The 15386-nt window shown below is 38.8% G+C and overlaps 1 protein-coding gene across 3 annotated transcripts in view; it reads right to left on the bottom strand.

Annotated features, from left to right (window-relative positions):
- The window catches only part of LOC106871654 (exportin-5), a 62064-nt gene that overhangs the window by 35859 nt on the left and 10819 nt on the right, over positions 1-15386 (bottom strand). For all 3 annotated transcript variants that reach the window (XM_089360346.1, XM_089360344.1, XM_089360345.1), the window contains exons 5-13: positions 14489-14671; positions 12417-12635; positions 9686-9762; positions 7902-8001; positions 6944-7027; positions 5007-5132; positions 3636-3726; positions 2898-3020; positions 660-829 (exon numbers count right to left, since the gene is read on the bottom strand). In XM_089360346.1, coding sequence (XP_089216472.1) covers positions 660-829; positions 2898-3020; positions 3636-3726; positions 5007-5132; positions 6944-7027; positions 7902-8001; positions 9686-9762; positions 12417-12635; positions 14489-14671 — 1173 coding nt within the window. The remainder of the gene's footprint in view (positions 1-659; positions 830-2897; positions 3021-3635; positions 3727-5006; positions 5133-6943; positions 7028-7901; positions 8002-9685; positions 9763-12416; positions 12636-14488; positions 14672-15386) is intronic.

Genomic DNA, 15386 nt, shown 5'->3' with positions numbered 1-15386 from the left:
GCAGACTAATCATATATTGTATTTGATGGCATATGATGCAGTTTTTCCCCCGAAATATAGGTATGGAGTTCATTATTTTTGGAATATCATATAAGAGTTCCAGAATAATATAAATTTGAGAATCACTGTTCAACATGGACATGCTAGAGATAGCATCCAAATCTCCAAACCACACCGACCATCTTAAGAAGTAGACATATTGGATAATGTAGTTTGTGGTAAGCTATATCTTGAAAGAAAAGATGGGGTAGTCTTGGTTTAACTATTTTGATACCAATCTGGCTGAAGCTGCTTCTGGCTCTGAGTACAAATGTCTTGTTTCCGTAAGTTTTGAATTAAAATCTTCCATCAAACCTTAGTCACAATTTATGTACCTAACACTAGATTAATGATAACTAAGTTATTTTACTAAATTCTTTGTTATATTTAAAATTAATTGAAAGAAACGCAGAATATCTCAACAGAAATATGGTAAAAAAGGGTTAAGTAACTTTTTGATTAAGGGTCTGCTCAATCAGGACTATTTTGGTGCTAAAAACAACAATAACGAAGAAGAAACTCATACAAAACAAATGATGGCAGCTCTAACAAGCAACACCAACAACAACAACAACAATAAAGTCAAAATGGGTTTTTTTTAAAACCATTGCATACAATACCTGTGTGTTGTAATCCAAGACTTGTTTCAGCAGCTGGACACCGGCGGCACGATCAGGTTGTGGATTAGGGGATGTTGTGAGTCTAGACATGACACTTTCCAAGAAAGTGGTCAAGCCGTCCCATTCAAGGAAAGCAGGCGAACTTAAGTTACAGTTACCACGTTCGGTTCCTACATGGAAATATCACAAAAAGTTATTTCAATTTATTTCTGTTAAGAAGATTCATCCACAAAACAATTTTATTTTGTGTGTGTGTGTGTGTGTGCGGCTAACTGTTCTTTTAGTTTCTAAGTACTCAAGGCATTTTCTTCTCATACAATATTTAGAGTACTAAGATGAGAAGGATGGAGAGAGAAGATACTAGATGGCTTTACTAACTGGCCCAATAGTATGCTAAGCTGTATGTGGGACTAAAGGGTATGGAATTCCACGATTGCCAGTGCCTGTGGGCATGGTACAGTAAAAAGATGGATAGATAACTATAATAATGAAAAATAGTTCAAAAGAGTTTCATAAAATGTTATATGACGATTATCTTGGGTATACAATGGGTATTACCAATGAGATCAAATTAAGAGGCGAGCTGGCAGAAACGTTACCCCGCCAGGCAAAATGCTTAGCGGTATTTCGTCTGCCGTTATGCTCCGAGTTCAAATTCCACCGAGATCGACTTTGCCTTTCGTCTTTTTGGGGTCGATTAAATAATTACCAATTACGCACTGGGGTCGATATTATCGACTTAATTCCTTTGTCTGTCCTTGTTTGTCCCCTCTATGTTTAGCCCCCTGTGGCCAATAAAGACATAAATAAGATAAAATTATAAAAGCTTTAAATTCATTACAAAAAAAATCACAAGTTCCAATTGTACAATAGATATCACCTTTAACGAGGCACACTATTGGCCTCAGTTTTCAAGATAGGGAGCATTTACTCTTCAAAGTTGATGGGTTAAATGTTAGGTAAAAAATCTAACCTGTTGAAATAATATATACAGAACATGAGCTGGTCTGGTAGTTGGTAATGAAGAACAATGCTTACTATAGAAAACAAGGAGTACACTAGCACACTCGCACCCCAATTTTTGGTCTATGTTGCGTAATTACAGCAATCAGATAGATCCAGAAATTGTCAATAAATGTTCAGATTGCAATGGCCCTCTACATGATGTTCTATCTCTCTTCCACTATGTAGCTAACCCTATTGTTATAGATATAGATCTATGGGACAACCCCAGGAAAGTGACAGAATGAATTCAGCACAAATTGCAATATTGAACTTTTGAGGGAAGCATTCACACCAACAATTTATATTGGGACAACCAGAACAACAGCCTCGATTGTAAAAACCATTTCAAAAATGCAATGCACATTCTGACCTGTCTAAGGGGGAAGTAACTCTGAATAAGAACAGACACTGAGCATAATGACCCACCTAACCCATGCTGGCAGAGAAAATGGATATAAAACAATATGTTTATATATATATATATATATATATATATATATATATACTGGTTAACCTCTATTGTCTTTATACTGCATAATTTAGTGGATTTATACCAGCCAAAATATGTTACTGGTTTTATGTTCAAACTGGTTATATCCAGCTGTTCACACTTTCCCTACGATCATCATCATCATCATCATCGTTGTTTAACGTCCGCTTTCCATGCTAGCATGGGTTGGACGATTTGACTGAGGACTGGTAGACCAGCAGGCGACACCAGGCTCCAATCTGATTTGGCAGAGTTTCTACAGCTGGATGCCCTTCCTAATGCCAACCACTCCGAAAGTGTAATGGGTGTTTTACGTGCCACTGGCAAGAGGGCCAGTCAGGCGGTACTGGCGACAGCCACACTCGAAATGGTGTATTTCACGTGCCACCTGCACAGGAGCCAGTCCATTGGCACTGGCAATGATCTCGCTCGAATGTCTTTTCGCGTGCCAGGTAGGCGACGTTGGTAACGATCAACGGCCATGCTCAAAATGGTGAATAAGTAAATAATGACATTATTGAAACCTCAAAGCTATAAAATACTGCCTGATTAACTAAAAATAATGTGAATAAATAAGCAGAACATTTGACAGAGTAATTTGAATACTAAAAGGTTGACAAATAAAGTAACAGGCTGAAATAAGTATCGGGGTTGATATGATTGACTAAAAACCTTTAAAGGCAGTACACCAGCTTGGCTGCAATCCAATGACTGAAGGACTAAACTGGAATCAAAGTACTGACCTCCGCCAATATCCACAGGTTTCTGCAATAAGTCTTGTAACCAAGTGGCAACAGCTTCAAAGGTACATTTAGGGTTGATGCGTGTAGCAAGTCGCAGAGTTTCTGCAACTTCGGCTCTGTAACCTGGGAAAAGAAAAGAAAAAGATACAATAAGAAAACACAAGAAAATGTAAAGATTCTTCAGTGATAAATTTGAATACAGTTTTATATTTAAGAGATGAGGAATTACGTACATTATTTCCATTTGACAGATATTTGTCCTCATCTTGTTTGACAAAAGACCAATAGAATAAATACCAGGCTTTAGGCAATATATAGCATTTTGGGAAAGTGTCTTCTATTATAAGCCTTCGGCTGATATCAAATCCTTGTGAGTGGATTTGGTCCTTAGAAACTAAAATAATCTTGTTGCGTGCACGCGTGTGTGTGTGTGTTTTGTTTTGACATCATGTGATAGGTGTAGTAAATGAATGTCAACTTTGTACAAGCGAAAGCAGGTTTCCAATCTACCCTGAAAGCTTGTCTGCTCATGGGGGAATATTAAGTTGCTTGGGGACAAGTAAGGGTTGTTAACAAGAAGGGCATCAAGTCAATAGAAAATCTACCTTAACGAATTCTCTCCGACCCATACAAGTATGGAAACGTGGACATTAAAATGATGAAGAACGATGACAGAATTATATTCTATATAAGGATCAATATTTCCAAAATCAATGAATTACAAACAGGAATACTTACGTGAGAAAAATAGATTGAATTCTTCATCGCTATCAAAGTCCAGCAAGGCATAGCTACAACTTGGTGAATTATTCTGACTAGGAAATCCAACCTAGAAAATAACATCACATGTATTTTAGATGTTGCTGATCTTCATTAAACACTTTCATGATATTAAAAATGGAGAGCTTCTTACAATGCAGAAAGGAAAAGGTCAATGTACACATATGATATATGAGCAACATGGCTGATACTGTGTACATTCACATTTGTTTACTTCTGATGATGGGCTGGTGAAGGCGCATGGCTCAGTGGTTAGAGCGTCGAGCTTATGATTGCGAGGTTGTGAATACGAATCCCGGACCGGGCTGCATGATGTGTTCTTGAGCAAGACACTTTATTTCATGTTGCTCCAGTTCACTCAGCTGTGTCACAGGTGCCAAGCTGTATCGGCCCCTTTGCCTTTCCCTTGGATAACATCGGTGGTGTGGAGAGGGGAGGCTGGTATGCATGGGCGACTGCCGGTCTTCCATAAACAACCTTGCTCAGACTTGTGCCTCGAAGGGTAACTTTCTGCCTCAAATAAACGAAAATTTGTTGACTCCTTATCATTTAAACAGATCTTATCTGGCCAAAATATTCTACCTGTTTTATGGTCAAACCAACCAGATCCAGCCTCTCACACCTACCCTACAATGTCATTCTAAAAATAAACAGTCACTTCATCAAAATCTCAAGGCTACAAGATAATACATGTTTAATCCAAAACAATGTGAATAAAAAAACATTACGTTTGACTGAGTGATCTGAATGCTCCAGGGTTAAACTTTTTTCTTCCTTTTGCATTGTAAGAGGTTCTCTGCCTTCACCATTTTGTTATTTTACTTCTTTACCACAATGCTTCAGACAAGCTACAATGTTCTGATCCCATAATCCTTCATGATGGAACATCCTCTCCCTGGACCTACACTTCCCTGTTCCAACCACAAATGCAGAAGTCAAATGGAACACCAGTTATATTCATTTCACCAACCTATCCCTAAGTAACCTCTATTTTTTTTAGCATACTAATTTGTCAAGAAAGGAGTGGCAGCACCTGTAACTCATTATTATTATTTCTTTTTATTTCAAGAATATCCAAGACTGGAGGAAGAGAAGAAGTTAGCCTCCAACCCGAAACCTGATTCGTATCCTTGCAACAGACTGAGCTCCACTAAAGGTACTCATGAATCAGGGGTTGGTATTAAACCAAAATAAATATCACAAGGTATCTCATTTCTTCGAGGCAGTACCCCAGAGTGGTTCAAGATTTTGGATAAAAGCTTATCAATCTGCAATCAAAATTAGAAATACCAATTATTTTTTTGTTTTTTTTTTTGTCAAGAAACTTACCTTAATGATGGTTGTAGTGGCACTGCGCACCAGACGAGGTATGAAAGACATTAATGTTTCATCTTCGGATATAATCTCATGCCTGAGGAAAGAGGCCCACAGGGAATGCGTTAAACTGCCAAGAAACTAGCAAGGACAATAATAGTAGAAAAAAAAAGAAAAAGAAAAAAGAAACAGAACGTTGTCAATAAAATTATCTCAAACAGAAAGAGAAGAAAATAATAAAGGTAAAAAAAAAAAAAAAAAAAAGTCATGGGTAATGGCCACAGGTATCATATATCTCACCTTTGCTACAGTGATGAGAAATATTTGAGTGTGTGAGGTGTAGTATATAGTACAGGTTTTTGACTTTGGTTGGATGAAAAGAAAAAACAAATGTGAAATCAATTGGTGGAGGGCATAACTCAGAGACTGTAGCCAATTAATTAAATATTGGTTTTAAATTTTAGCACAAGGCCAGCAAGTTTGGAGGAGGGGGGTTAAGTAGATTACACTGACCCCCAGTGTTTAACTGGTATTTGTACTATCAACCGCAAAAGATTGAAAGGCCTCAGTTGAAAAGAGAGAGAAAGAGAAAGGAAAGACTGACGATGGAGGGATTAGAACAAAGACTACTGCATTATTTACCATGAGAAGACTTCTTGTATGGACTCATGATGTATATAATCCATCATCATCATTTAATGTCTGTTTTCCATGCTGGCATGGGTTGGACAGTTCGACAGGAGCTGATCAGCTGAAAGGCTGTTCAGACTCCCGGTCTGTTTTGACAGTTTCTACAGCCGGATGTCCTTCCTAATGCCGATTATTTTTAAATAAGGCCACTGGCTATTTGCGAAACCAGTGCCTGATTAGACACTGAGATTCTATATACCATTGATGAGGGAAGTCGACTGCTGTGTCTAGCCATGGACATCTGCGATTGAGAAGCCCAAGGAAAGGCAAAATCATGTGATCTGACAGCCACAGCAAACAATTATCGTCTGTCAGCGATATAAACATATAAGTGCTTATATGTACCACAAGTCCACATGAGAAGTTCCCTCATGGTAACTACTGCAGTATACTGTGTTCTAACACAACATCCACTTTTAGTGGAAGACAAATATATATACACACACGTGTGTGTGTGTGTGTATGTGTTAGTGTCTCCTTTTCTTGATACAAATGTTTGTTGAAAACAGGTGAGGGGTGGAGACAGGAATGGCATCCAGTGGTAGAAAATCTGCCTCAACAAATTCTGTTTGACCCACGCAAGCATGGAAAAGTAGATGTTAAAACAATGATGATGGTTCGTTGTTTTATTTACATTTTACATCTTTTATATTATTTTATATACAGTAAAAATAAGAAGAGTCGTAAACATTTAACTACTCGGTCTTACTGTACTGGTACCTGGTGCAACACTCTGGCATGCCAGCTCCTGTCAAACTGTCCAACCCATGCCAGCATGGAAGACGGACATTAAATGATGATGATGATAAAATCATCAACATCATCATTGTTTAATGTCCATCTTCCATGTATGAGTAGGACAGGTGACAGGAGCCAGCCAGGTAGAAAAAAAAACAACCCTAGGCCACTGTGTCGGTTTTGGTGTGGATTTTACGGCTGGATGCCGTTCCTAACACCAGAGCCGGTAGAATTGTTAGCACGCCGGACGAAACGCTTAGTGGTATTTTGTCTGCCACTACATTCTGAGTTCAAATTCCGCCGAGGTCGACTTTGCCTTTCATCCTTTCAGGGTCGATGAAATAAATACCAGTCACGCACTGGGGGTTGATGTAATCAACTTGCCCCACTCCCCTCAAATTTCAGGCCTTGTGCCTGTAGTAGAAAGGATTATTTTATATACTTTAAAATACAGCAAACACAGCTGAAGAAAATGAAAAGCAATGATAAATTAGAAATTATTTAAGGTGAGAATAAAAATTTACCCTGCTTGGGTGCTCAGTAAAAGCTAATACTGCTTCAAGGTATTTCGTAAATGTAGGAGGTTTCTGGACATCTTCACTGTAACCCTGTTGAAATAAGAATAAACAGATAAGATTTACAGAAATATAGAAGCAGGTATCACTGTGAGATTGAAAAGCTTGTTCCCCAATCACTTGGTACCAGGTTCAGTCCTATTGCATGGCAGCACCTTATATTAATGTACCCTACTTGTTGAAATTCCAATTATTTATTTGTGCAGCTGAAGATAGCACTGTATTTAAATTGATGTAATGATTGCATTGTTCAATTAAATGGAGCCACTTGAAACAGTCGTACTGCATTACTACTTGATATCCTGTTGCTAATTTTGATTTTATGTATGTATATATATATATATCTTTTATTTTTTACTTGTTTCAGTCATTAGACTACGTCCATGCTGGGGAACCACCTTGAAGAATTTATAGTCAAATGTATTGACCCCAGTACTCTTTTAAAGCCTTAGTACTTTACACACATACACACACACACAGCATGTAGCACTAGGAAGGGCATCCAGCAGTAGAAACTAAGCCAAAACAGGTGACTGGAGCCTGGTGCAGCTCTCTGGCTTACCAGTTGATCCGTCTAACCCATGCCAGCATAGAAAACAAATGTTAAATGGTGATGATCACACACACACACACACACGCGATAGGTGTCTTTCAGTTTCTGTCTCCCACATCCACTCATGAGTCCCGTTTGACCAGGAACTATAACAGAAGACATCCTCCCAAAGTGCTGCACAATGGAACTGAACCCTAAACTGCATGGTTGGGAAGCAAGCACCTAAAACACCAACACAGCCTGTCTTTAGTGTGACTACTCCAAAATAGTAATGATGACAATGGTGTCATTACCAACGTTAACGATGATTGCAATGATTGAATTGTGAAAATGAAATTTTAAAATCTAACTTACCCATAAAGCACAAAGTTGTTTTCCAATTTCAGTGAAGACTTGACATAACCGTTTTAGGAAAAGATAATAACGCTCATCGGTCGAGGAATTGTTAGCTTCTCTTTATAAGTAGAAGAATGATGAAGATAGAAAATGGTAATTAGGAAGAGCTGAAATGATGTGACTAGCAATAAATAGCAGCAAATAGTTACTTAATTAAAAGAGGAAACAAATTCCAGTACAACATCAATGTTGGCACTCCATCGCTTACGACATCGAGGGTTCCAGTTGATCCGATCAACGGAACAGCCTGCTCGTGAAATTAACGTGCAAGTGGCTGAGCACTCCACAGACACGTGTACCCTTAACGTAGCTCTCGGGGATATTCAGCGTGACACAGTGTGACAAGGCTGACCCTTTGAATTACAGGTACAACAGAAACAGGAAGTAAGAGTGAGAGAAAGTTGTGGTGAAAGAGTACAGCAGGGTTCGCCACCAACCCCCTGCCAGAACCTCGTAGAGCTTTAGGTGTTTTCGCTCAATAAACACTCACAACGCCCGGTCTGGGAATCGAAACCGCGATCCTATGACCACGAGTCCGCTGCCCTAACCACTGGGCCATTGCACCTCCACTAACAACATCAATAACAAGGAGGAAACCTCTGATATGGTTACTAAGTCTGCTAGTAATAACAAGTAAAGCTCTCTAAAATTACACCCTGTTGCTTTTAACATGTACAACTGGTGGGTCATTGCAAACTTGACACAATCACCAGAAGCATCAATGGTGATACATTTTCATCATTTGAGAAAATATTTTATTTTTCATCCTTGACATGGTTTTGAGGACATTTAAATAACATGAGTGCTAAATATTAAAGTTTAATTATGAAATATTGTCAACATGCAAAAAAAAAAAAGAAAAGGATGGATGGGAGTTAACTGGAAAGAGAAATTAAGATGAATATGATGGGGTGCCAGAGCTAATCCCATAAGGTACAAGGGCCAAATTGACACGATTGTAGCTTCTAGCCTTCATTCATGTTTTCCAGTTCTTTCATGAAAAACATGTCTGGCCGTTGGAAATATTACCTTGTACGGAAACAAGTGAGAGTTGGTGACAGGAAGAGCATCTGATCATAGAAAAATCTGCTTTGGTAACTCTCGTGCGGGTGACACGTAAAAGCACCCACTACACTCTCTGAGTGGTTGGCGTTAGGAAGGGCATCCAGCTGTAGAAACTCTGCCAAATTAGACTGGAGCCTGGTGTTGCCATCCGGTTTCACCAGTCCTCAGTCAAATCGTCCAACCCATGCTAGCATGGAAAGCGGACGTTAAACGATGATGATGATGTCCAAAATTAAAATTTTTGTTGTAATATATATATATATATATATATATATATATATATATGTATGTATATATACGAGAAGAAAATGGAGGAAAAATAACAAACAGAAATGTATCTTTTGTGCTATAGTAAGCCTTACTAATTAAATAATGGCTTACTAGTGCAAAAGACACTTCTGTTTGTTATTATTCCTCCATTTTCTATATAAATTAAACTACGGTTTACTCACCTTATTACCTGCTGCCGTATACCTTTTACAAGGAATATACCTACTAAGGCAATCACCAGGAGAGCCTTTGGATTTACATATCCCTTAGAGGCTTTAAACACCTCTAACTTATACATACATACATATCAGGTATCTTTTGGTTTCTGTAGCTAATGGGGGTGATGATAACCTTTTTTGAGGTAGATACTTAGAAAAAGAGAAGGGAGAGAAGAAAAATGAACTTACATAGCAGCAGTAAAAATAATAGACATGGCATCGTCACTGAACAATATCAGTAAAGGTTTTCTCTCTTCCAAGCGACCCTGAAATTGATGAAATATTATGATACAACACTGACCAAATGCTATGTAAATAGCAAAACTCAACATTACCCCCAAATATTACATTATACAAATATCCACTTTCTATTCATAATTCTCTTCTGAAAAATCATTAAGCTCAGAGATCAGCGACACCTAAAATAGAGACACTCAAAATAGAGATGTTCAAAACAAAAGGCACTACTTCTCTAAATTGAGAGATCGCAGCTCCAATACTATGGATATGTGGTAAAAATGTCTCATGAAAGAATTGCTGGATAGGTTTTACTAGCAAAACAAGATGGTAGGATAACATCCATGAGTTTGGCTGTTTTTAATATCCATGAGTCCAGCTGGATCAATTGGAGACGGTTGCTTCTAACAAGACCCCATGGAAGGAGTACTTGAGGACACTGCCCCTACAACCCTTCCAGGAATAAGTGAGCGAAGAAGATGAGATGAGAGATGAGATTGTGCAGTACTGTAGGTTTGAAAGGTTTTCATATCTAAAGATTAACTAATCTACATTTGTAAAACAAACTGATTAATTGGCATCAAGTTGTTTATTGACACACCTCAACATCTGGCCTAAAGATACTCTGGTTCTTCTCTTTAACATTATTATAGTGGCTTTTGCTCTTTGGTGCCAACTGTTTCCATGCCAGCTCTACTCAAACACTTGTCATGTCTCAAATATCATGATTCTTCTTCATAAGCCCTATGTTTAAACTTATCTCTTCAGAACATCTCAGATTCCCTCCCTGTACATTTTTCCCCCCTGCAACTACTAATGTTCAAGAATAAAGATAACCATGCCAATACTAGTCCTACCACCCTCAGTTAAAGGGTCTGGTTTTGCAAATTACTTGGTGACCTCACTGGTACCAGTGTCATTCAGTACATTCTATAAAGTGGTTGGCATTTGGAAGGGCATTCAGCCATAGAAACCATATGGAAACAGACTTTGGAGCTTGGCTCCTGTCGAACTAATCAACCTAGACATTAAAGAGTGATAATGTTAATCTTACTCGTCCCAGAAACCCTGTGAAGGCCGTGTGCAAAGCCCCTTGTAACCAGCCTAATTTTCTAGAAAAAAAAAAAAAAAAAAAGCAAAGCAAAACCTAATTCCATCACATTAAACCTCACCCAGTGTTTTCTAGCAATGCTTTGGTGGTTAAACGAAAGTCTTGTGGATGAACTCTGCTGGATGGAAACTGTACTGGTTTGTTACTTGGTGAAATACTTTATCCGCCACCCAGTTTTTTCATACCAACATCACTTCTGATCCTTAGGTACCTTTAGCAGAATGATCTCTGCTGCTGCGAGTAGTCAGGCCAGGTTTGAGAATAAACAGATATTTTGATACACTGTTTCCTAAGGTAGTAACAACCGATAAATTGTGCTTCCCGTCCCTTTTCTTATCAACTAGTGTTTGAGGTCCTCTCTTCAACAAACAACCTTGGACACTGTTGCCCCCGACTCCACTTCCTGCTCTGAGTTAAGTCTTAAAAAAAGAAAAAAAAAAAAAGGACCATATTTGGTAGCATAAAGGACCCACAGGTATATTAGACACACCCCGATTTCAGCAGTGCATATTGAAGAAAAATTGATTCTTGAGCATTAAAGCTAATAATATTTCACCCTTTTAGCATTTCAATTATTCTATCAAATGCAATGTTTATTTATTCACATTATTCCGATATTAATCATGGCTTATCTAGTAGCCTTGAAATTTCAATGATGTCATCATCGTTTAACGTCTGCTTTCCATGCTAGCATGGGTTGGACGATTTGAGTGAGGACTGGCAAGCCAGAAGGCTGCACCAGGCTCCAATCTGATCTGGCAGAGTTTCTACAGCTGGATGCCCTTCCTAACGCCAACCACTCCGAGAGTGTAGTGGGTGCTTTTACGTGACACCAGCACGAAGGCCAGTCACACGGTACTGGCAACGGCCACGCTCAAAAAGGTGTTTTTTACGTGCTACCTGCATGGGAGCCAGTTCAGCAGCACTGGCAATGACCTCGCTCGAATGGTTTTCTAATGTGCCACCAGCACAAGTGCTAGAAGGCAACGCTGGTAACGATTACGCAGATGTAATTGATTATTTTTAGAATGACATTGTAGGGTAGATGTGAGAGGCCAGATCTGGCTAGTTTGAACAAAAAAAGAAAAAACAGGTACAATATTTAGGCCTGGTATAGTTATTTTAAGTGCCAAATGGTAACAGATTTGTCTTGTATTTGTAGCTTTGAGATTTCGATGATGCGATTGTTTATTTTTAGAATGATATAAATTTAAATGCTAATAGTTTAACCTATCAGCATTTAAACTGACCATATCTGACCCAGATATTCTGTTTCATGTACAAACTGGCCAAATTAGGCCTTTCACACCTACTCCACTGTGTCATTTTAAGAACAAACAATCATATCATTGAAATCTCAAAAGCTACAAGATAATGTATGGCTAATTCAAAACAATATAAATAAATGAACATTATATTTGACAGAGTAATTTGGATGCTAAAGGGTTAAAGCAACTTTGCATACAGGACCGGAGGTGACTTTTTTCAGACGTTCTTTAAAAGAAAAAATTGTGCATTTTATATGCCATCAAATAAGGTAACCAAATACAAGTTTATGATAGTGTCAGTTACCCTTCTGGAAACAATAAGTAGAAGACATTCTGCTGCCATTAACTGGAGTGATTTGTCATTTAATAGCAGACACAACAACCGTAGAAGAAGACTATTGTCGTCAAGAATATGACTCATTGGTACCCACTCTACAAAACCACACAAGGTCTGTAGTACAGCTTCACATACTCGACAGTGAACCAGTGCCCTCATCTGAAAGTCTCTCTCTGTACTTTGTTGCTGAAAAGGAAACATAAAAAATGGTTAGAAATTAATCATCGTTTGTCATTTCTCTTACATTATTTACATTTGTCCTCATCTTGTTTGTTGTTAAGACAACATTTCGGCTGATATATCCTCCAGCCTTCATCAGGTGTCTTGGGGAAATTTTGAACCTGGGTTCTCATTCCTAAGGTATTTTTCAATGTTATTATTATCATTCAGGTCACTGCTTAGAATCGAACTCGGAATCTTGGGGTTAGTAGCCCGTGCTCTTAACCACTATGCCCACGGGCATATGGTGTAGTGGTTAAGAGTGCGGGCTACTAACCCCAAGATTCTGAGGTTGATTCCAGGCAGTGACCTGAATAATAATAATAATAATAATAATAATATCGAAAAATACCTTAGGAATGAGAACCCAGGTTTGAAATTTCCCCAAGACACCTGATGAAGGCTGGTGGGTATATCAGCCGAAACGTTGTGTTAACAACAAACAAGATGAGGACAAATATCCGTCAAATGTAAATAATTCTCATCTCTTAAATATAGAACTGTATTGTCATTTCTCTTCTCACACTCTTATAAAACTAACCACCTTCTCTTCCCTACTCCCTGCCATCCTTAGATCCACTGTTTGTACCATCTTTTATGCTCACCTTCTTGTAGTTCCTTGGGAATTTGTTTGGTACCTCCATTTCTACCATCTTTACCTCCTTCCAAGCAACTTCTGTCCACCCTTATATAATGTGGGGTGGTCAATATCCTTTATAGCAAGACACTTGTGCTTGTCCCCTCTATCATACTTTAGCCTCTGAACAGGGGGGCTTTTTCCCTGTTATCTTCCTGTCTTAAAAGTTACTCAGTGATCGCACAAGTGCCAGTGGCTTGGAAAAAGTACCCAGTTTACACTGCAAAGTGGTTAGCGTTAAGAAGGGTATCCAGAACACAGAAACCATGCCGAACGCTGACACTGAAAAGCTCAATGCAACTTTTGCTGGATCCTGTCAAACCGTCAAACCCATATCAGCATGGTAAACAGACAAATGATGATGAAGATGATGACAATTTCTTACATAGGCCCAGGGCTACAAATTTTGGGTGGAAGAGAACAATTGATTATATCAATCCTCAGTATTTGATTTGTATTTTATCTCACATGGGTTGGATTGGTCTGAGGCTCTTACAGAAGAAATTTGCCTAAATATACTACGCAGTGGGATCAAGCCCAGAACTACATGCCTGCAGAATGAACTTTCAGAAATACATAACCATATCTGTATGGTAATGAAGTACGCTTTGTAATCATGTAGTTGTGAGTTCAAACCCACTTTGAGTGAGTGTCTTCTACTCTCGCATTGGGCTGACCAATGCCTTGTGAGTAGAACTGGTAGATAGTAACTGTACAAAAGCTTTTCCTCATCATATTTTAATATCCACTTTTCCATGCTGGCATGGGATGGAAGGAGTTTTTACTAAGGAAGCCAGATGCTCTCCCTGTCATCAACCTACACTTGCTTCCAAACACAGTAATATTTTTCTATGACCAGACATGTCTTTTGCAGTATATTGCAAACGAATGACCCTGCTTGTATGACAGTGACAGTCATTTTACAACTATCAAACGATGTCAAGACAAGCACACACAAACACACATGCGCAATGGGCTTCTTTCAATTTCCATCTACCAAATCCACTCACAAGGTTTTGGTTAGCTCAGGGCAATAGTAGAAGACACCTGCCTAAGGTGCTGCATTGTGGGACTGAACTCGAGGCCACGTGATTGAGAAGCAAGCTTCTTAACCACAAAGTCATGCCAGTGTCTGTAAGTATGATTATAATAAATATCAGGTGAGGCATTGATTTTGACTTACCAATGATTGATACTGTCCTTTATGATAATTGAGTTTGGCCAAGAAAAATTTAAAAAGGTCCCCTAAGTTAGCCGTTAGTGTCTGTTGGATTTCTCGTCGCCGCTGTTGTGGAATGCTCTGAAATGCAATGACATCTTCGACAACTCGTAGAAAGACCATAAGAACCAGCTCAGTCTGAGTTTCCTGTAGAAGAGAGAAAAAGAAGATAAATCATTCATCATCATCATTGTTTAACGTCTGTTTGCCATGCTGGCATGGGTTGGACGGCTTGACAGGAACTGGCAAGGCCAGGATCTGCACCGAGTTCCCAGCCACTTTACAGAATGTACTGGGTGTTTTTTTTACATGGCACCTTGGTTTTAAGATCTCAATTTTAAAAAATCTTTAGTTCAGCATTTTCCCAAACATTTTTCAACAAATATTTTATTCCCAACAGTATGTGGTCTGATCAATAAGTATCCGGACTGTTGCCATAGTAACAAAGCTACAGAACGCAGAGTAAAGTCGCTTAGTACAGATTGACCTTGAACTGTGCTGAGCATGCACACTAAGTTTTAACATTCTAGCTCACTACTGTTTACAGCAGTGCTTGGAAGGAAGGTGTGTAGCGTGTGATCGTCGCATTGACCACGACAAGTAAAGTTGAGCAGAAGCAGAGAATCTGCATCAAATTTTGCCAAAAGCTTGGTGACACCAGCTCAGAGGCATATGCAAAGTTTTCAAAAAGTTTTCATCGTTCTCGACACAATCAAGGAGATCTTGTGCAACTGAAACCCGAGTGTCTTTTTGGTTGGCTGAAAGCAGTTTTGGAACAAACTTGGCAGACGCACGTCTCACACCCAAATCTTCAGTGATAATGGACTGAACTGAACCGTAACTGATCTGCACATCTTCTGAT

Source organism: Octopus bimaculoides, chromosome 11 (assembly GCF_046866305.1).
Source record: "Octopus bimaculoides isolate indiv1 chromosome 11, ASM4686630v1, whole genome shotgun sequence".
NCBI lineage: Eukaryota > Metazoa > Mollusca > Cephalopoda > Octopoda > Octopodidae > Octopus > Octopus bimaculoides.
This window is presented reverse-complemented; position numbering and strand designations above follow the sequence as displayed.